Source organism: Alnus glutinosa, chromosome 4, assembly GCF_958979055.1.
Source record: "Alnus glutinosa chromosome 4, dhAlnGlut1.1, whole genome shotgun sequence".
Lineage (NCBI taxonomy): Eukaryota > Viridiplantae > Streptophyta > Magnoliopsida > Fagales > Betulaceae > Alnus > Alnus glutinosa.
This window is the reverse complement of record NC_084889.1, coordinates 20,195,350-20,218,732: the sequence shown is the minus strand read 5'-3', so window position 1 is coordinate 20,218,732 and position 23,383 is coordinate 20,195,350. Positions and strand designations below refer to the sequence as shown.

At 34.1% G+C, this 23,383-nt stretch overlaps 1 protein-coding gene and 1 long non-coding RNA gene across 4 annotated transcripts; one reads left to right on the top strand and one right to left on the bottom strand.

Moving 5' to 3' along the window:
* Positions 1-6,895: 6,895 nt before the first annotated feature.
* LOC133865769 (uncharacterized) lies at positions 6,896-8,897 on the bottom strand. Its single transcript, XR_009899806.1, has 3 exons — positions 8,783-8,897; positions 7,663-7,880; positions 6,896-7,048 (listed from the first exon to the last, which is right to left on the bottom strand). It is a non-coding gene; the product is annotated as an uncharacterized LOC133865769 (long non-coding RNA).
* Positions 8,898-13,323: 4,426 nt separating this feature from the next.
* Positions 13,324-17,725, top strand: LOC133867116 (zinc finger BED domain-containing protein RICESLEEPER 1-like). 3 transcript variants are annotated; one of them, XM_062303799.1, is made up of 4 exons: positions 13,324-13,703; positions 13,828-13,885; positions 14,570-16,642; positions 17,402-17,725. In XM_062303799.1, the coding sequence occupies exons 3-4, from the start codon at positions 15,941-15,943 to the stop codon at positions 17,504-17,506; spliced, it is 807 nt and encodes a 268-aa protein (XP_062159783.1). In that variant the 5' UTR covers positions 13,324-13,703; positions 13,828-13,885; positions 14,570-15,940; the 3' UTR covers positions 17,507-17,725. The 3 variants fall into 3 exon arrangements, with proteins under 3 accessions (XP_062159783.1, XP_062159782.1, XP_062159781.1); XM_062303798.1 differs by having other exon boundaries at positions 13,324-13,737; positions 15,703-16,642; XM_062303797.1 differs by having other exon boundaries at positions 13,324-13,737.
* Positions 17,726-23,383: the final 5,658 nt, after the last annotated feature.

Genomic DNA, 23,383 nt, shown 5'->3' with positions numbered 1-23,383 from the left:
TTGAACGTCCGGACGGTATAACACTTCGTCCGGACAGTTGCAAGGGAACCAAATTTAACTGCCTTGAAGTTCGCACAAAGTCTTCTTGAAGAACAAAACAGAAGTGTAGACTCTGGAAAAAGTAGCTTCCCTGTATAAAAGCATCATTACATAAAAGTGATTTTGTCCAACAGAATGTAGCCAATTATACACCAACAACATCTTACTGTGGTTTGCATATCATTGATCTATTTAACATGTTGAACTTTGCATATCATTAAAAAGTCAAAAAAATTTTGACTCACTTGTTGGATTAGAGAGACTTCACATGTTTGAATTGTTTATGACAAGCATATTAGCATATGGTCTGTGAGGCATAAAATTTGAATTTGAGTATGTGTGTCTGGGATTAGTAGGATGTAGCCAATTATACACCAACAACATCTTACTGTGGTTTGCATATCATTGATCTATTTAACATGTTGAACTTTGCATATCATTAAAAAGTCAGAAATTTTTTGACTCACTTGTTAGATTAGAGAGAATTCACGTGTTTGAATTGTTTATGACAAGCATATTAGCATAGGGTCTGTGAGGCATAAAATTTGAATTTGAGTATGTGTGTCTTGGGATTAGTAGGATGACTTGTTGATGAAACCTTGGCTTAATAAATAAAAAAGAAAAAAAAAAGATACAATATAGAATAATATCATCAATTTTTAATTTCTCATTGAGTAACCGGGCCTCTTGTGTAACACTCAGTAATTTCAAGCTCTTATGAAATCATTGATATTGTTAAGGAGACAATATCCATAGGTTTTTATAAGCAAACCTAAAGTAATATTTAATCTTTAAACTTTGATTGAACCGAATACAAGTCAAACGGACTCAGATTTAGTTGATTCAAATACCGTTGTACTCACAATAGAAACATATATCACATGGTAAAATTTGGTGAAAAGTCCACTGGTTGAGTTATTAGATTTATAGTTCACTATTTCGGTCCCAAGTGGCACTTTTGGTTGAACTTTGACATCTAAATTTAGGGTTGATAAATATGTTTTTATGGCTTATAATTACTCAATATAGTATATATAAAGTTTATACTTGAATCCTGTGAAGTCAGAATTCAATTTGGCGACAGTTAACTTTTTGGCCAAAACCGGCGCCTAATTAATCCAACTGTCGAATTTTTAGCAAAAGTGAATTAAAATCTCCAGACCAGCCGGCCCTAACTGCCTCCAAAACTGATACAAGTTAATATTTATTTAGTTTAAGCAATATGGTTGGAAAGCTAAGTCTAGTTAGATGAAAAGTTGGACTTTTAAGTGTGAATGCAACTTAAAGTCAAAAAAAGGAAGCTCCCTTGTTGTTGACTTTCCAGCACCATACGTGGCTTTCCTTCTTCACCAAACCCCACCCTTTGGTCTTCTATAAATAGACATCATGCTAGCCTTCCTTGGATTATTTCAGAAACTCAAAAATCAATGCAAAAGAGAGAGATGTTTCCTAGGAGAGTCACACAGCTAACTTGAGAAAAAAGAGTGGAACTTTTCTGTTTTGCTTTAAGCTACTGTCCCCTTGGTTCAAGCTACTGTCTAGAACCTTTAGAAGGCTTAAGATCATCCCTTTCCCTCCTCTTTCACAGCCTAAGGTATAGATAAAAATCAGAAACTCAATCAGCCCTAAAACTCCACTACTCGGCCAAGGTGAGGATTGAGTGAAACTTTTCTGTTTCTCTCTTCTGTATTTCTGTCCAGCAGCCATAGGGGAGTTAGATATACCTCTTACCTTGCTCTTTCATGGCCTAGATTTATAAAACCAAGATCAGAAACCAAAACAACACTAGCAACTCTAAAATCGGCCACTTTGGACTTAAAAGAGGACTTTTGTTTCAAGACTTGTTTGGTAAGTTTTCTATGTGTTCAAGTGTCCCATAAGTGATTTCTAAGATATATTCTATGTTAATATGATGTCTAAAATATAGAACACAAAAGAAATAAGGTTGAAAAGAAAAGAATTCAAGAAAATGACCTAAAAGAACACATATACCTCTCTTTGATCTTATTTGATATTATTGTGAATTTTATGCCATTGTGTATTTTAGCCTTGTGATGGTTTTAGATCATCATAGGTAATTTTTATTAGCTTGTGTATTTATTATATAGCATTCCGTATTAATTGTTAAGATTCATGTTTGAGCATTATGTCACCATGTTTCGGTACTTAACCATGAATCAAAGTAGTGATTTTAATTGATTTAATGACTTTTGTAAAATAGATAATATATTCTTGTTATATATATATATATATATATATATATATATATTTGCATATTTATCTTAGCATTTGCATTCCTGCAAGTCGGCTCTACCGCCTAATTACCCTATCCTTTGCATATTTATCTTCGCATTTGCATTCCTACAAGGTCAGTTCTACTGCCTGATTACCGTAGCCTTGCATCATAATATCATTATATACATTGCATACATATATCCTGTTAGGATTCATGTTTAAGTGTTATGTCACCAAAAGCACTATGCTGTGTTTCGGTGCTTAAACATGAATCGTTGTAATATTTATATTCTCATGTTATTGTCTTATTTTCGTACTTACAATTCTTGTGGATAATCATAATTACTCTAAAAATACTTATTAAAGTGCTTTGACTTAAAGACTTATGTTTAAACATTATGTCACTGTGTTTTAGTGTTTGAACATAAAGCTTAAACGTCAAAAGACTTTTAAGTAATCACCTTTTAATTGATGACTAAAAACGATGAGTAAAGTGATGTAAAAATATACACATTTAATATTGAAAAAATGACTGATGAATATATTATCTTCTTTGTATATATTTGTTACAGAAAAGGATTGTGTGTTGTGTGTTCATTGCATGGGTGGTTTGTTCATGCATTTCATGTTGTGTCCAATTAATGAAATGGCTAAGGAGATAGACATCAACAAGCTGATGTAGTAGCAAGTGGAAGGAAGGCTAACCAGTGGACCCAAGGGGTTCAAAGTGACACAGGGGTGTCCGAATGCCTAATATATAACTAATGCTGGGACCGATAGGATTCCAGTAAAAACAGGTAAGACTTTAAGTGTGAGGCAACGGACATGAACGGGTTCAGATAACCTAGAACGAGAGGTCTGAAGTAAGATGATCATAAAACACAAACTAAATGGTTACTGTGATGCATATTCATACAACCTCTGCATTTGTATTCTTTATGAACTGTTATTAATCTGATGGTAACTTAGTTATGAAAATGGATGACTCACTTGTTTGTCTATGTAAATATGATGACGTCATATTTGCATAGTTACTGATGCAGATCTGGAGAATGAAGTCATGGACCCATATGCCAGTTTTGATGGTTTTTGAAACCATTATCGAAATATTATGTACTAGCTTAGAAATTACTAGTTGTGCTTATGCGTGTTTTGTTTTATAGCATGTAAACATTTATAACGATGTCATGTTTAGAATGTTTTATGTTATATGCTTATGTGCCATCTGTGGCACTAATTTTAATGCACCTAGTGTGCATATGGCATGTAAAGATAAACCTAAGTAACTTTTAATAAATGTATCAAGGTATTTCAGTCAACTCTAATGAATTATGCTATCAATTCCTAAGACTTTAGAAAAAAAATATATTCCGCTGCGAGAGTTTATCTCTGATGTAGTAATGTCACATGGAAACTGGAAGTTTCTGCTTACGAATTTCCATGTTCAAATTTGGGGCATTACATCTTGCCTCACTAAGCATTGAGCATTCGCGTAAAAAGATAAGAAATTCAATTTGGATGATTGTATAGCTAGTTTGACTTCATAGCCTTTTTGACTTGAGTAATTAAGCCATTATGAATGTTTCTACATCTAATACCCTAAAACCATCTGGTTTGGGAGTCACTGGCCCAATACTCATTACATAGGTCAATTAGAAAGCTTAGGGAGTCGAGCATTGCACAACCTACACAATAAATATTTTTTAAAAAAAAAATTGCACATTTAATTTAAGCCTTGATTATTTTCATTTAATGGAATTCCTGTGAGTCTTTGGGTACACATGCTTTGAGAAAAGTTGAAACCTCATGAGTCTATGATAATCACACCTTACACTTATTTTAGCATGTGCTGTCTCAATATTCCAACTATGAGTTGATCGATTTTTTATGTTCTGATGATGTGATGTTCATTTTGTTAAACATGCTCATGATGTGTGAACCATATGTTTGTGCGAGGATGTTTGCTTGATTGATAATATAACATTTCAATGTTTATGGGTATCATTTATGGCAAACCCTTATGAGGCTTCACTCGTCCACTAGGGAATCCTAGGGGTTTAAAATGCTTGTTGCATATGCTAAATGCAACCGTCCCTCCCACGAAAGCCGATTTATGTTTCATAATTTGATTTTGTTTTTCATTTTGTTTTGCTAAGGGACTAACAAAATGTAAGTTTGAGGGTATTTGATGAGTGCCAAATATTGTATATTTGGACCCCTTAATTTGCATGAGTTAGGCCTTTAGCTTTATTATTTTTTGATGTATTTTGCTAGTTTTAGTATTTTAGCATTTTGTAGGTCATTAAGTGAAAAATGGAGATTTTGAGGCAAAAATGTGAAAATTCAGATTTTAAGGCAATGGGGTTAAGCAAAGCCCTGTTGAGCTCGAGCGCACATGCCCACAACAGCCCTCAGCCTGCATCGATGTGCCACAAAGGAGCCTTTCATGCGAATGGGCTCGAGCACAGCCCTGCTGAGCTCAAGCACATCGAGCTCACAACAGCCAGCATTTTCCTCAAGTCGAGTGAGCTCAAGCACACACGCCCCGAGCAGCCATCAGCGCACCGCGATGCACCATAGAGTAAACATCAAGCCCGAGTGGGCTCGAGCACAGGACTTCTGGGCTTGAGCCTAGTCTGCAGAACTGGCAAAAACACAGACTTGTACCAGAACTCTAATGCTTCTCTATATGGCCTTCAAATCCTAATGCTCCTCTATAAAGCCATAGCATTCTCCCCTTTGAAAACCAACAAGTTAGGCAGTTGTTTAGGCCATTTTCTCTTCAGTTTTAGCTTAGTTTCATAAACTCTTTTTGTTTTGTAACTCTTTACTTTGAAGTTTCATTTAATTTTATGTTGTTTCTTCAAGCTTTTGTAGTGTTTTTAGTCATGGTAGGCTATAACCCTCAACTAAGGTTGAGGATAAAGCCTCACCATTAATAACACTCACGTTATTGCTTTTTGTACATTCCAATTTTTAGTGAAATGTTATTCAAGTTTCATTTTCTTTATTGCTTATGCCTTAGAGTGAATGTGGATCTATTGAAGTTGTAGGGCATTTCATGTGTTTCAACCAATGGGCACATCGAGTTGTCGATTTAAAAGAGGGAATCCATTGTAATTTGTTCTTTGAATGGGTATAATGGATGATTTGATTTCAAATTGGTACTGTTTGTGATTTAAGTTGAACTCATTAAATGGTTCTAACACATGTGCTTAAGTACTTGAATGACAATACAAACCTTAAGTGCTCTTTGGGTGTTTCAAATAGAAAACAAGAGTTTTAGAATTTGGTTTGGTGAATTATTGAGCCTTAGTGTTTTTTTTTTAGTTTATCATCATCATTAACTTAGTTGTTATTTTGCATTTTTGAACCTAAACATTTGGAACTAGGTTAAAATGAGATTAGTTAAACAAAACCTTAATTTTTGACCATTTCTATGTGGATTTGACCTCGCATTTACACACACTATATTGAAACGATTTGTGCGCTTGCGAATACTCTTTTAAACTCAACATATTGTAAAGAGCTTGGGGAAGTAGATAGGTCAACTGGGTAAAGAGGTTGGTTGGGTGCCCGGATTCAAGTGGATTTGGAATGGAAGAGGGGGAAAATATAGAGTGGGCCGAAGAAAGAAGTAAATTGGGTTGGGCTGAGGTGAGGTCAGACATGTCTTGTATATGGGTTTATGGTTGAGTCCAAGAAGGTAGGAGGCGCAAAAGAGTATTATTGAGTGTGGGAAGATAAGGGAAAGGCGTGGATGTGAGGTGAGTCAGAGATATTTTTTGCAAGAGCAGTGCTTAGGAGAAGCACATTTTCCGGAATTCATCCGGAAAGTGTGCTTCTCCATGGCACACTTGTAATTATTAAAATTACAAGTGTGCCATGGAGAAGCATTTTTTCCGGATGAATTCCGGAAAAAATGCTTCTCCTAAGCATTGCCCTTTTTGCAAACAGCCTTACCTTTGTCAGATTGCATTGGGGTTGAAGAGGCCGCCTGTTTTGGGCCATGCGGGTAGGGAGACGTGGCAGCATCCGGTTGAAAGTAAGGATTGTGAAGAGCCACGTGGAGAGATCATGGTACAGGCAAGTGCAATCGTGTATCCAGCCTGTCTTGCAAGGCGTGAGCAACAAGCTGAGTATGGGAAAATCTAGGCACGAGTTGCAACCCGGCCAACTCGCCTCCAACCAACTCAGTGCCATGGCTGAGTGTAGAAGAAACTTCAACAAATGATAGGAGTAGCCCAAAAGGAGATGTACCAGCAGGAGACTGACCTGATTCCAGGCTTTCCAGTGATGGCAGTGAAGGAGAACGTGAGCAAGAGAAGATCGTGGCTCGTAGAGACAAACTGTATTTGTCATTGTAACGCCCCGCCTTTTACAAAAAGACGTAAGTGAAAATTTCGATTTTCACGTGACATTACGACATCATCAGAGTTATAAATTGGCAGTGGAATATATCTATTTTTTTTTTCTTTCTTTACAATGACACATTAGAGCTGACTGAATAACCTCAATAATAATCTTTGTTCTGATACTATAAATACATCTCGAATAATAACATACGTGCCACAAGCGACACTCAATAAAGTATTAGTAATACCAAAATATCATAGCATTGAAGAGGCATATAAAAAGAGTTTGACACTGGTGCGTAGGATAATAAACTAAGCAGGGTAGTCTATCACATCCAAGAGACCACAACACAGGAAAAGACTGCTACTCAGATCCATCTAAGCATCTGGATAGTCCTGGTACTCTTCGTTCTCAAATCCTGTGTTAATAAATAATACAGATAGAAATAACAATACAAAAATAATAAAGTGAGTCCACTGTTTCCAATAATATAATGAATGCCGATTTATTTATGAAATGCAACATAATGCAATAACTTTATAATCACATCTATGCGCAATATATGAACCATGGTAGCTAATCATAGTCATATATTGAATATAAACATAACCATAAAGCAATAATGTGATAGTTTTAAATGTAGAGTTTTAGGTGTTTCCCTTTTTCCACTACTCTGTTGGCCTTGGCACGGTTAGCGTGTTATTTGAAACCTTGGTTTCCTCACTTAACTTTTAATTATAATCTTTGGGAGCCTTGGCTCCTGGAAACCTTGGTTTCCCTGGTGACCTTGGTACACCAGTGTTTGTATTTATTAATCTTTTCAGGTACCTCCTCATTCACTGAGAACCTTGGAACTCACGTGAAGCCTCGCATACCCACCGTGGATCTTGATCCAACAGCTTGTTATTAGACAGGTTATTAGAAATAATAAAATATGCAAAATCACATGCGCAAACAAGTAAATAAAACAGTAAATATAATATTATAGGAAAATCAACCAGCTTCGTCCTTAGTAAGTATAGAGATACTTACCTTCTTTTGCTTCCAAAAGGGTTTCCATACAATTGGTGACAAAGGCTTCTAGAAAAGGGGCTAAAACTGCACCCTTGCTGTAGCACATGAAACAGAGTATTTTTCTCATTTCCTTTTAAAAGAGATGTAACTCGTGAGAGCAACAAGGTGTTCCTTCTTTTGTTTTCTTCATTCTCTTCCCTTTCATTAACATCATAAACCGAACACACAAGGATACACTGCAATACATTTTAATGCACACAATAGTGAATTAATATAATTCATTAATAATACACTCCAACACTATTCCTATTCCTAACCTCCAAACCTTAACTTACTTTTCTATCGTTATTCTGTCAAGGTAATGGCATGTAAAATTAATCCAATTACATTTTATTACTAATCTTTTTATGCGGACTTTACTACAGCATTTATCAAGGCCTTTAAATATTTATTTAAAATAGATCTCGTAATACCAATTTTATAAGAATAGATATAATAGTTAAAACCCATGATTTTTACAATAAATTTGTGCAACCCGAAATAGCTTGAACCTTTAATTAAAATAATATTGATGCATGTACTGTTTCAGCTATTCTAACTGAAACAGTGAGATACCAAAATAGATTTTAGCCAACATATGGCTTATTTTAAATCAAATAAACTTAATAACTTCGTTAATATAATTAACGGATATTATAATTTAGAAATAAGTGAAATAAAATAACTTCGTGCTTATTTCTTATTTTAATCTTATAAAAATTGAGCAGAATAACGGCTTAATATATATATATATATATATATATATATATATATATTAAATGCCTTAAATACTTAAAAGTATTTGGGCAGTATAACGGCTCTTTTGTAAAATAATGTATTTTTACTTGGGCATCATAACGACGTATTTTTATATTTAATCACTCCACTTTGAAAATCCTGTTTAAAACACAACTTAAAGCAAATAACTCATAAATTCACAACATTAAAATAAAACTTTAATTAAAAACCAAATATATTTCTTCTTTTTCTTTTCTTCTTCTCTTCCTATTTTCCTTCTTCTTCTTCTCTTCTTTCACAGTAGAGTCGAGAGAGAGACAGAGAGATAGAGAAGGAGAAAGAGCTTGAGAGAAAGACTTACCTACGGGAGAGAGAGAACTTCGGATTTCTTCTTCCTTCACTGCTGGACCCAAAGTAGAGAGAGAGAGAGAAACAGAATTTGAGAGAGATTGGGAGAGAGTTTGAGAGAGTTTTGGGAGAGGAATGAGATGTGTGATCAAAGGAAAGGATTGGGCTCCTTTTATAGTGAAATGAACGGCCAAGATTGCTCCAAAACGATCGCATCCAACGGCTCGGGAGAAGATTTGGGGAGATTTGGTATTAAATACCAGATTTTCGGAGATTCGGTGCATGAATCTGTTTTCTGCAGAAAGTCGATCGATCCACTTTTTACACTATAAAATATTCGATCGATCCAATTGAACAGTAGGTAGATCGATCTACTTTTTACACCATAAAATATTCGATCGATCCAATATACTTAGTCAAATTTTCATCCGTTTCAGCACCTATATAACTAAATCGCCCGATTGACTAATTAATCGATCGATCGATTTCGGGTTCTAATAAGGGTTCGATTCTCTAATCGCACGATCGATTTTAAGACATTAAACAATCGCTCGATCAATTCTATAATCGATCGATCAAATTAGACTTAGTTTAATTCTAATCTATTTTAACTCTTATATACTTATACACATATTTCTAATAAATATTTAATCTCTTAAATATTTATACCTATCTTGATGAATATTTATTCCACAAATATTCATATGTATGTTATTCCTATTATTAGGCCTTAAATCGTATTTTAAGATATTTTACTCAATCTCTTAAAATACAGGGTATTAGAGTCATGAGGAAGAGGGATCAGAGGAGCCAGACAACCATTTTTCTTATGGCCGATTAAACCATAAAGGACACAATAATCAACAAGCCTCTCATAGAGAAACCGAAACCATATAGAATCACGACCCACATGAGGAAGATGAAAACCTGAAACCAGGGGATTTGAGGTATCAATTTCGAACTTAATTCGAAGGTGGTGACAACAATAAAGGACCGATGGATTTGCCGATTTCTTCGATTGCATTAACGGCTGTCATGTTTTGTAGAGGTAAACCATGGACTTGAATTCAGAAGGGGCAAATATTGAGTTCCACCTCTTCAAAGGATAATTCAGGAGACCAAGGTTTGAGAATTAGCAGGGATCCCCGAACATTCCAGGGGCCTTGGTTCAATATCCGTTCAGCATGAGCACGGAGAGGAACTGTAAATAAGAATTTATAGACAGAAAGTGTTTCTATCTCAAGGGGGTTAGCAAATTTCCAAGCTGCTCTCAGTGTATAATGGACCCATTGAGGATTGAGAGGGGAGACAGAAGCTTGCCTTTTAACCCAACAAGAACTTTTTTGGGGTGTTTAGGTGTTAAAGCTTCCAACCGAACAGGAGCATCCCAGCTTAAAGTTTCGATTTCAGCAATTAGAACCTAGAGATTGAGTTTAGAAGAATCCATAAATAGAATGTTTACTAAGAAAGGCAAGAAAACATATGGGAGACAAAGTTGGTCAGGATTAGGGACGTAAACGAAGCAAAGCTACCCGTGAGCTCGCTTGGGCTCGGCTCGGCTCGTGGACACAAAACTATACTCAATTATTAAATGATATATACCCGTATAAAACCCAACTCGCTCGTTTAAATTTCGCAAACATACTCGAAAAAAGGCTCGGCTCGCTTATTAGCTAGACTCGTATATATTTATTAATAAATATATGCATATATATTGATAAAAATAACTTATTTAATATATCACTTATTAATTAACAATAATTAATTATTGTTATACAATATATAATTATTAGTTATATATATATGAGTATCTATGTAATATATAATTTAATTATAAAAGATAATTAATATGACTATATCTTATATAATCTAAGAGACTAAGACCCTAAATCTAATAATTAAATATATAATGATTGTTGAATTAACAATAAATTAGTAATCATATGATTTAATGAAAATCTTGAAACTTAATCGTATTATTCAAATAATCATATCATATACAATGACAATGTAATTGGTATAATCTCAAATCAATTTATTAGCAATAAAATCAACAGTGTATTTCTTATAATTACAAATTAATATTATCACTAAAATTTATATAAAATGCTTATGATTTAACAATTTATATGATTTTTTTTTTTTTTTTAGAACATGAACAATTTATATGATATTAAATCTTATGTGATATAGCACATTATATCTTTATTATATAATATAATAATGATATCAACAATACTTATTTTATATCATTGTATAATTACAGGTTTAAAAATTCGGATGATTCACATAATCACAGGTTTAAAAATTCGGATTTAGAAGATATCTGCATTTCAGAAAATATGTGCCTTGAATCATGATGTGCATAAATGACAAATGTTAGATTTAAATTCAAATTTTTAAATCTGTGATTATGTGAAGTGATTCAAATGAACTATCCCTTTTTTTTAAAAAAAAAAAAAAAAAAAAAAAAAAACACTTGAATCATCATATTAATAACAATTAGATTTAAGTATGTGAACAAATGTAAACCCTTGAAGGGCTATTGGCTAATGTGTATTCCGGCTATAGAACATGACTAATACTGAAATTTATTCAGTGTTTCGCACACACGGTATTTTTCATTATTAACGCCTCGGATTGGTGGATCATGTGGCTAGAGCCTAGATCTGATCGTACATGCGGTAACATGCCCATTAGTCCATTACCCAGACGGCTAGACTTGTACAAGAATTCACGAACCACAAGCAGTGGCGGAGCCAGGATTTTAGGTCTGAAGGGTCAAGAATTTTTTTTTTTTTAATGAATAAAAAAAATAAAGTTGAACAAAAATTAATTAAAAATTTTAACTAAATGTATTTTTTATATATATGCTATTCGAATGTTGTCTCTATCACTAAGATGGTAATTAGAAATTTTTTTACCTTAAGCAAGGATCGGTTGGTAGATTTTTTAAATCTACCTCAATACGAGTTCGTTTAGAATTTGATTGTAACTCAATTGAATCATTGTTCTTCATAATCTCATGCAACTACAATTATATATTTTATATAATTAAAATATGAAACAAAAACTATATATATTCATAAACACTTAAACATAAAAATAATTATAAAAAAAAAAAAAAAAAGCAATCTAAATATAAAAGAACAAGAAATTAAAAAAATAATAATAATTCAAATATAAAAACTTAATTTTTAATCAATATAAAAATTTATTACATACCTGAAACTGGAAGGTTAATTTTATTTAGATATTAACTTAAACGGTTAAACTTTGAGGCTTATTTGAACAGGGAGTTGAAAGAAAATACTTTAGTAAAATCCAAATAGACTGCTGTCACTCTAGAAGTCGAGATTATTTTGTTTTTTCCAAGACAATTTGTCCGAAACTTTCTGACCAAGCTATTTGAAAATCCCCCCAAATCTCCCCCCCCCCCCCCCCCCCTCCATTTTCCCCCTTCTGCGCACTATGTACTGTCCTTGTACGAGCACAGTGCGCAATACAACTTTGCAGCATTTTTTGACCCTTTCCTCTATTATTTTTTATTTTTTTGTTTTTTGTTTTTGCCTTTTTTACCCTTTTGAAGCCTGAAAAGGCAAGACACTAGTTGTCTAAGTTTGTAGAGTGGTATGATGACTCTTGACTTTTCAACAAATTTCTGACGCTACACGGTGTGTTTAGGGTAAAATAAATAAAAATTGTTGCCAACCCAGCTTGTCTTCCACCTTCGGCTTCGTCCCTTCTTCAAACTCTCAAAACTCTATTTGTTTTCACCTATTTACAGGAATAAAAAAGTTTGAGAAAGAAAAAAAAAAAAATTCACGGCAAAGAATAAAGATGAGACTACAATTCAATATATATATATATATATATAAAGAAAAAAAGCATGTTGATTATATCAAAATTCAGGGGCAACTATAATTTATTAATTTTAGTTTGCTACAGGAGTGATTCTTCCCTTTACGTGAAGCAGTGTACTGTTTGACTGTTTCCTAAAAAAAAAAAAAAAAAAAAAAAAAACAGTTTTGCTTCAGGCTTGCCGCTTTACTCTTGGGTTTCCGCTTTGCAGATTCCAAGTTTCCAACCAATAAGTGTGTCAAGGACTCGGGCGTCACTGTCAGCCTGCAGCCTTGCATGTTTGACTGTTTGAGCCTTTGAGGTTAACGAGGAGCAATAAAGCTCAGTTTCTCTTTCAAACCGTAGGATCATATATACGTGAAGCGTGGCCATGCGTAAGAGAAAATGTGGAAACAGCTGTAATGCAATATGTGAGTGCAAAATTATATGGTGTGTGAATTAGCCATGAGATCACTCTCATAGATATGATCGAACGGTCTAAACACAACCCAAGAGTTGATAATTATTTTTAACGGTCAGAAAAATATTTAGTATAGGCTCATGCTACATTAGTGTGTAGATAACTATTTGTTCATTGGATTAGAAAAAAAAAAAATCGCAGACTAGCAGATTAACTTTTTTTCCGCATTTTCTTTTATTTTTAAATGTTCAAAATCATCAATTGCATTCAATGTCATTTAATGCAGAAAACTCACTAATTCTTCCAGACTTTCGGTTGTTCAAATTTTAAATGCTTTCATTCAATGTGAATTTATTCTTCAACTACCTGTTAGGCTTGCATTCAATCCAAGCCCTTAGATTTTTTTCATCTGTTTCATCTAAGGGCAACCAAGGCTTCTAAGTTTGTAATTCCTTTAGAGTTCCAAATCGTCTTCGACTCTTCATTGATTTGCAACCAGAAGAAACGTTCCATCATTGGCCATTTCATATCGCCGCCAAATCTCTTATTTTATGAAATTTCTGTGAATCTTTTACTCTTCTCACACGTTACGATGGCAAGGGCAACGAAAAATGCAGAGTTTATATGTCAAACTTTTCCTCCTCTCTTGATTCCGGAAGAAGAGCTCAAGCTAGTTATCCTCTTCAACTTCAACTTCAAGCAAGCTAGTTATTTTTCTAACTTTCTACTACTTAAGGTTCTTATCACTTATAGTTTTTCTTTTAATTAGTACTTACTTTTTTTTTTTCATCTTTCAGGAGAAGTTATTTCCATCTGCAATCTACAAACACGCATCGGCATAGAGCACACTGAGCAGTGAGTACCGACTACTTAAAATTCGAGTGCACTATTTTTTTTTTTGGTGGATTGTGTATTTGTTTATTTTTTAGATGATATTTTAGGTATGATAGTAACTAAACAGATTTCTTATATATAATAATTTATCATACTATTTTTTTTTTATTTAATTTTCTAACTAAACAGATTAAAAAAAAAAAAAAAAATCTCCTACTCAATTTAAAAGAAAAATTTTGTCCATTATAAGTTAACACAAACTCTAGAAATATTGGTCTTGTTTGTAATGGTTTAATCGGAATGAGTTTCTGTTGTATTTTTCATTAAAAGCAAACATATATGGAACTAGAAAGATTGATAAAATAATAAGATTACTAGAAAGATTGATGATGTTTGTACTCGTTTAATTGGAATGTGTTTCTGCTGTATTTTTCTTTTTCTGATATATTTAATTGGTTGGCTAAGTCTTCTAAATTCTAATCCTGTAGTTCTACAATTCTAATATTCAATTTAAGGATACTATTCATGGATCCCATCACCAACATATAACCATGGAAACTAACCTTAAAGAAAACACCATAAGTTCTGTTTCCTGCACAATGTTTCTGTTTACTGAATTTGTGTTAGTTAATAGGCATTGTATTATAGTTTCTGATTTATGCTCTTTTGTAATAATACAAACTACCTATTATAATTTCTTAAAAGGCATGGAGGGGGATTTGAACAACACTGATCCGGTGGAGTGGTATGAAAATGAGAATTCTCTAGAAAATGAAATTAGCAATGCCAGTAGTGTTAGTTCCACAAAAAATATTGAGGATCAAGATATCGATTCTATTGATGTTCAAATTGAAGGAGATTCTTTAAAGCATGCTTATCAAAGAAAGCCAAGGAGGAAGACTTCTATAGTTTGGAAAAATTTTACTGAATTGGAAATAAAAGGTGTGAAAAAAATCAATGCAATTGGTGTAAGAGGACATTCACTATATCGAAATCAAGTTGTACTAGTACGATAGGTAGGCATTTGAAAACTTGTTTATCGTACATTGGTGCCAATAAGAAAAAAAAGCAAAAGGTTTTGTCTCTTGAAGCTACGGAGGTTGATGGTGTAGAGAGCGTAACAAACTTTATTTATGATGAAAAGAAGGCTAGAGAAGTTTGTTCTCATATGATTTTATATCATGAATACCCTTTTAATATTGTGGAGCATCGATTTTTTAACAAGTTTGCCAAGACTTTGTCACCACATTGGGTAAAAATATCTCGGACTACAGCAAAAAAAGATTGCTTTGCCACTTATGAGATTGAGAAGAGAAAATTGAAAACTATGTTAACACGTGTGCACAAAGTTAACATAACAACTGATATGTGGACGTCGCATCAGCAAATTTCTTATATGGTTGTCACATGTCACTTCATTGATTCTTATTGGCATCTAAATAGGCGTGTGTTGAACTTTTGTAATGTACCGCCACCACACACCGGTTTTCTTATTGCTGATGCACTACAAAAATGTTTTCAAGAATGGGGGATTGAGAATAAGATTTGTTCAATTACTGTTGATAATGCAAGATCAAATGATGTAGCAGTTAGAGTATTGAAAGATGTTTTTAACATGAGAAAAGCCCTTCTTGCTGGTGGAAAATTGTTTCATGTTCGATGTGTTGCACATATAACCAATTTATTGGTTCAAGATGGTCTATGTGAGATCTCTTCGATTGTTGATTGTGTTAGGAACAGAATAAAATACTTGGTGGCATAAGAGGGAAGGTTGGTAAAATTCAATGAAATTGCCAAGCAATTGCAATTGACCTCTAAGAAATTATTTTTGGATGTAGCTACACGGTGGAATAGTACATATATGATGTTGGCAGCAGCACTTAAGTTCAAGGGGGTCTTTCCAATGTATTCATACATTGATTCTGGTTTCATTTGGTTGTCATCATATGAGGATTGGGATAAAGTTGAAAATGTATGTCAGTTATTAGGGGTCTTCAACCAAGTAACAAATATTGTCTTAAGGAGTGGCTACCCTACTGCTAATTTATTCCTCCCTGAAGTGTGGAAGTGTGGAGGATGAAAGAGGTCTTGGCTACAACATGCAAAGATGAGAATGAGTATATTAAAGCAATGGCATATAAAATGAGTACCAAGTTTCAGAAATACTGGGGAGAGTGCAACTTATTGATGTCTATTGCTGTTGTGTTGGACCCAAGGAATAAGATGACGATGATACAATTTTCTTTCCCTATAATCTATCAAGAGTTGGAAGCTACCGCGAATGTTGATCGTATCCTTTCAGTTCTGAATGAGTTATATGTTGAGTATGTCCAAGAATATAATTCAAGTGTTGCTGAGCAAAATTTACAAATCAATGCTATTGAATCCTCTTCAAGCAGTTCAATTAATGTGGTTGGGAAGAAGAATGTTCTAACAAGTGGTAGGGACCTTTATGACTCATTCGTCAGAAATGTTGATACATTGCAGCAGCCGATAAAATCTAATTTACAATCCTATTTGGAGGAGAATGTTCTCATTGTTGAAAAGGGTGTGGAATTTAATGCCTTGGATTGGTGGAAGGCAAATACCCTTAAGTATCGGATTTTGTCTATAATGGCAAGGGATATATTGTCAATACCAATCACCACTGTGACTTCAGAGTCTACATTTAGTGCTGGTGGGAGGGTCATTGATCCTCACAGATCTAAGTTATCTACAGAAACTGTGCAAATGTTATTGTGTGGGGCTGATTGGGTCAGAGTGTTACATGGGATTGAGGTAATTAAGACTTCCTACTTAATATTTAGTGATTATGATTTTTTATTTTCTTTTTATTTTTTTTTTTGGCATTTACAAAGTTCTAAATATTTTTTATTTATATTTTGTGAACTTTAGGAGGAATTTGAAGTGAAGATTGTCTTACCAAAGTTACAATAGCAATTTGACTTTGAACTAAGTTTATCTATTTTAATATTATTGAATATTTTGTTTGGGGAATTTTGTTGGGTAATACAAATTTGTAGAAGACATGAAGACTTGAGGACTTGAGGTAATGAATGACTTTCTCAATTCCTATTTAATGATTATGGCAAATTGAATTTTGCATTTTTATAAAATTTCCCTTGACATTTTTTTCAAGTGAAAGATTTTTTTACATGACTAAATAATGCAAGGGAATAAAAATTTAAATAATTTTTTTTTTTTTAGTGTGTCCAGGTTTATAGATGTTTTACATCATTATTTTTCAACTTGAGAAAATTTTATTGAAGACATTATTCAACTGCAACTAAACAAGGCTGCTTGGTTTTTTAAGATACATTGGCCAGTTTTGATGAGGAAAGGTTCAATAGTTGTTTCTGGGCATGATATGACTTTTTTTTTTTTTTTTAATGCTATTCTAAACTCTGCATTTTATTTAAGGAAATTCCATGAACCTAATTTCCTGTCATGTATTGGAAATATCTTGTTAATTTCTTCTATTATAAGAAATAGAGACATGAAAAATTTCTTACATAGTGGTGATTGTTTGTTTTTTAGGCCACCAAGAGCGGACTATCTTCAAGAATGGATGTCATGGATTCTACTACGGATGAATGTGCAACAATTACTGTAGAGACACAAGAGGATGTAGGCCCAGCTTAGAGAATTAGCTAGTAGTTTAGGAAAAATCCTAGTTTAAGGAATGCCTCCTTGGTCAAGGAGTAAATTTACAAGTAAGGGGGCATGAAGCAGAAAAATTGGGATTTGATTTAATTTGTGATTGTTTAATTTTTTTTTTGTATAATTTTATTGAATCTTGAACAAACTAGTACCTTCGGATAAAAATTAGATGCCAATTCATTATTGAAGAAAACTTAAAAATATGGTGGTGCAGAATAATTTGTTATTCTAATTGCTAAGCAAGAACAAACAGGCAAAAATAAGATGGAATTTACCATAAGAGGCACTCCTTTCCAGCCTTCAATAATTAATTTACTCCCAATCTCATTTCTCATCATTAATGTCTCATGTATTTATTTTTTAAACAGGGAGATCATTACTCTTCTTTCTAGAGCAAAATGAGATTAAAATAAAACAAAAGATTCTATAAATAGTGCATTGAAAAAAGCAGCGGCGAGCTTGCAAAAAATACTAGAAACTGAGATGGGACCATATTCCTATCACAAACGTGTTCTTTTTTTTCTTCGTCTATTTTTTTTTTTTTTTAGTTGCACTAACGTGTTCTTTACAAGTTTACAACAACTAGTCAACCACTAATACACTCATACAAAATGAAGCCTTGCTTCAATACTAAAACAGTGTGTTTGCTTAGCTGTTCTCCATATCACGTTCAGCTGTTTGTCCATGCCAGGTGTCCAACTTCTACTTCTACACTAGTCTTCTTATGCACGTCGCACACACTGTCCAAGGATTGAACACTTCATCTGTCCAGCTTCCTTTTGTTCTTTCTTTCTTCCTCCTTACACCTAATGCCTTATCTCTTCTAAGTTCTCTCCCTCGATCTGCTCTCCTCTCTGCCTCTCGCATGCCAAACTTCCCATTTCCCTTTTCTTCCTCTCTTCGTCTCATACGCACTCGAGAGTGAAGAATCAAGAGGGAGCTATCGAACGGAAAATGCAGATCAAGAGTGATCGAGGCTAAGAGGTTGTGTTGCAGAGAAGAAGAAAATAAGAAGAAGATGGTGAAATAAGGAGAAGAGGCTGAGAGGCCGTTTTACTCGCAAGCCGAGCGAGCCGAGTGCCCGATAAGACACTCGGCTTGTCAAAAAACCAAGTGCGAGCTCGAGCCTGGACATGATTTTACTCTTGGCGAGCCGAGCCGAGCTCCATATCTAATACTCGTCACGAGCCGAGCTTGGACAACCACTACTCGCTCGAGCTCGACTCGTATACATGCCTAGTTAGGATTCTTTCCAAAAGGAGAGAAATGGAAGGCTCAGAGAGAGAGAGCGGATGTATCATTTGCAGCTGGTTTTCTACATCTTTCATGCACAACCACAATTCTCTTCTTCTTTGCTTTGCTTTTTCTTAATTTTTTTTAGTTTTATTATTTGAAATTCCTACAAAGAAAATAATTACTTAAATTAGTATATTATTTAATCTCAAGTTTAGTGATTAAAGGATGTTCCCCAATAAAATATAAAATGAAAGAATTTGAATAAAATAAAGTATGATAATGCTTATTTTAATAAAGAAACTAAGCACTTTTAAGCTATTGTCCATGATTTTGTTCCATACTATGCATCCGTGCCTTAATCATTATATACATGTTTTCACACACGTATGCATCATTTAGTATCACATGCTATTCATACTCTTTTCAAACATATCATGAAACCTTAACTCATTGTAAAACTCATAAACCATCATCAAATCATATCTTAACATAATTCAAAGTATCGAAAGCCTCATACCATAAAAGATTCTAAAATATTATCGGCTTGAATTAAACAAATATAACATTTTTGTATCAATATAAAACCACAAAACTTAATATATTTTCTCAGTGAGTTAAATACTCACAAGGCTGATTGATGGCTTATGAAGGAGTTCCCAACGTAAGCCTTGTAATGTAACACTATATTACACATTGAAATAACACATTACAACTAACCCAAAACATTTCTAACTCTAAATCCCTTTTAGGTTCTTGATTTGCCTCAAGAACCACAACCCATGGAAACCCATAGAATTTCTAGGGTTCCATTTGACAACCCAATAACAAATAACACTAACCCATACGAAAATCTTAGGTTAGACACCAAAATCACCAACTTACAACACTTAACCAAAATCTAGGGTTTGGGTCTTACCTTGATTTCTCACCAAAGATGAACCCGTTGCTTGGAAGTTGTCTAGAACACCTCTAAACACAACATACCCAGAGAAACTTGACAAATTAAGATCAAACTCCCAAAGATCAACAAAAAATACAAGAAAAGATAGGGTTTATAGATTTACCTCAATCCAATCGGTGAAAACAACAATTTCGTGACAAGAAATGTGTTTCCAGTGTCGGATTTGAGTTTCGAAGCTTCAAAACACAAGAATATAGAGTTTGGGTTCAAACCCTATGAGAGAGAAGAGAGAAAATCGTTGGGGAAGAAGATAAATGGGAGAGAAATGAGCTGAAAATGTGTTTAGCCATTTTCTACTCAGGCCTGTCTGGACAGGTTAGTAAGTCGTCCAGACACGCCAGAATGAAACACGCATCCTGACTCTCTGGTCGCACCGTCCGGACACATTGAAGTCCCATTTGGACTCACATTAAGAAGTGAACTTTCTGTCCAAGCTGTTCAAACACGTTAAATTCATGTCCGGATAGACGTTGAACCTGGGATACTCGGTCCAATCCGTCCGAACACGGAAGCGAAAGGGACCCTATTGCCTAACTCGTTTGGACACGGAATTGCCCTATTCGGACACCAAACCCAAAAACTTAGACTCTAAGAAAGTTCTATGTGTTCTTTTCCATATTTTATTTAGTTACTCACTTAATTAGTCTAATTTGTGTTTTTAACTATAAATTAATATCTTGGACGTTACAGAGATGCTATATTTATAGAGGAAGGGGAGTGAATAAGGTTGGATGAGCTACCTGGGCAACTTTTTTGTCTTCTCTTAAGGCCCATTTTGACCAAGCAACCGTTGGAATCTTAGCAAAAATCATATAACATGAACTTGCTTGCCTTCGAATTGAAGACACAAAACTGGACCCTTCTTAAAAACTCGAGTATAATTTTATTCAAAACATTTTGTGTTTAACAACCAACTAATTTCCTAATTTTTTTTCTTTTACATTTGGAATTATTTTAGACCAAATGTTTTTTACATTTAATGAAGTTTAAAATTTTTTGATGCTATTTTTAATATCATGCATTTATTACTAAATTTAGTTAATTATTCTGGTAGACCTTGTAATTACGCCTATGAGAGATTTAGATAACGAACCAAACCCTAACGGACTAGAGACGTTACATAACAGTAGGGGTGTAAATCTGGACCAGTTATAACCGGGCCGGATCCGGAACTGGACACTAACCGAGCCCGGAAAACCAGAAAACCGGGATCCGGGTAGGTACCCGGTTATTTAAAACCGGGTACCCGGTCCCGGGTACATGTTTTCAAAAGACCCGGTTAAACCGGGTTGTTAATTATTAAAAAAAAATACCCCCTGGCCCTGCCCTTTTAGGCTTTTACGTTTTAACTTTTAACCCTAAATCATACACTCACGCCACACGCCTGCCTCTGTCACAGTGTCACTTTTCTTCTCTGTTGTCCGCCTTTGTCACTCTTCTCAATTTCTCAAACATTTTGAATCTTTTCTTTCCTTTTTTTTTCCTCTGCCAGTCTGACGATGTCACTCTTCTTGTCTTCATTTCTTCTTCAAGATGGGTTTTTATTTTGTTTTGTTTTTGTTTTTAATTTTTTTTTTTCAGTTTTCACGTTGCCTTCATTTCTTCTTTTCTTTGTACTGGGTTTTGGACGTGAAGTACAAAACTTACTGACTTAGTGATTTTGTCTTTGTTTCTCTACAGATCTAATGATTTCTGAAGTAGACGGAGCAAAGTAAGCACCGAAGCAAGCGAAGCAAGGTTAGATCTAGATCTTTTTTTTAGATCTGCTTTAATTTTACATTTGAACTTCTGATCTGCACTGGATTTTGGGGATTTTATAGATTTTGAACTTCTGAAGTTATGTTCCTGTTGGTTTTGGTTAAATGGGGTTGTTTTCTTTTTGCGCATGTCTCGTAACCGTTGTTCCTGTTCTAGTGTTTTCAGTAGAAAATATGAGTTTGTTTTGGGTTTTCCTTCATTTACTGGGTTTTCCTTCATTCAGTATGGTTGAATTGTGTTAATCTTTTGTGTTCTTTCTTTCTCTATTTCTTCTACATTTTCATGATTTTTCAAAATTTAATATAGCGTACGTAGAATTGGTTGATCATGGTCATTATGGTTGAAATGTGTTTTCTCTTTGATTGCTTTAGCTGTCAATAGAATTTATACTCTTCTACTTGATTTTGTTGTCTCTTTGATTGATTTAGCTATCATAACAATTTGGTCCTTGACATTCTCTTCCTCTCTTTTTCCCATTGAGTTGTTGTTATATGGTATTGATGTTTTGTTCAGACACTTTTGAACTGTTCATGCTAATTTTGATTTGGAATCTTCTTACGAACCATGGAAGGACCTATTTTTGTTTATTAATTAGGGGGAAAAGCACCCAACAGCTTTAGACTTACAAATAATTAGTTGGATATGTATTTGTTTAAATACTTAATTAGATTAGATTGATGTATAATTTGGGTTTATTAAATCTGAATTCTACACTATATATTCTTAACAGATGGAGAACATCGTTAGTGAGACTTCTACAACTTGTCCTATTATGGAAAATGTTACCGAGTCACATGACAAACCTGGAGCACCATCTACAAATGTTGAAACCCCTTTGTCTTCCTCGCAAACACAATTGGGTAAGGGTACCTAAAAAAAAAAAGTGTGAATAAGTCGAAAGTATGGTTGCACTTTACAAAAGTGGACACTTTATTGTAATAGGATGTTAGCATGTCACTGGAGAAATGGCACTTCAACTTCGAAGATACACCTTCAAAACTGTCCAACCTCTCCACTTTGAATACCGGATATACCCAAAGGTCAAACTCCATTGCAACCATCATTTAAGAAAATGTCAGATGATGGTAGTACCAATAGCAATACCAACCAATTGGGATTTGTGAAGTATGATCCGATTAAAATAAGAAAATTGATTGTTCAATATTTCATCAAGGAGGAGTTGCCTTTTAGGCATGTGGAGAGTGATGGTTTTAGAGAATTGATGAATGGAATTGAACCAAGGTTCAATTTAACATGTTGCATTACTCTACAAAAGGATTGCATGAAGTTATATGAGGAAGTAAAACTTAGGGGTAATTACCTTTTTCCCCCATCATCTACCAGCCATTGTCAACATGGCCCCATGAACTGACACCTCGACCAAAAGAGAGCATCCAACTACCAACTTTTCATACTTTGCCCCCTTCCGTCAGTTTAATTCGTAAAAAGACCGAAATACCCTAACTCAAATTCAAAAATGACATAAATGCCCTCAACTTTTTTAAACATATTAATTTTAATATTTTTTTTATTAATTACTGTTGGAGGGCATTTTGGTCTTTAAACTAAAATTAACGCCCAAAAATGGAATATTCTGTCCAAGTTAACGGGATTCCCTGACGGAGGGGGACAAAGTATGTAAAGTTGGTAGTTGGATGCTCTCTTTTGGTCGAGGTATCAGTTCATGGGAGCATGTTGACAATGGCTGGTAGTTGATGGGGGGAAAATGTAATTACCCCTAAAATTAATTTGAGGGCTTTTTTTAGGGGAAAAAGGATTTGCATCACTACTGATACATGGACATCTCTTCAAAATTTGAACTACATGGTTGTTACTGCTAATTTCATAGATTCTAATTGGAAAATGCATAAGAAAATAATCAAGTTTAACTTGATTTCAAGTCA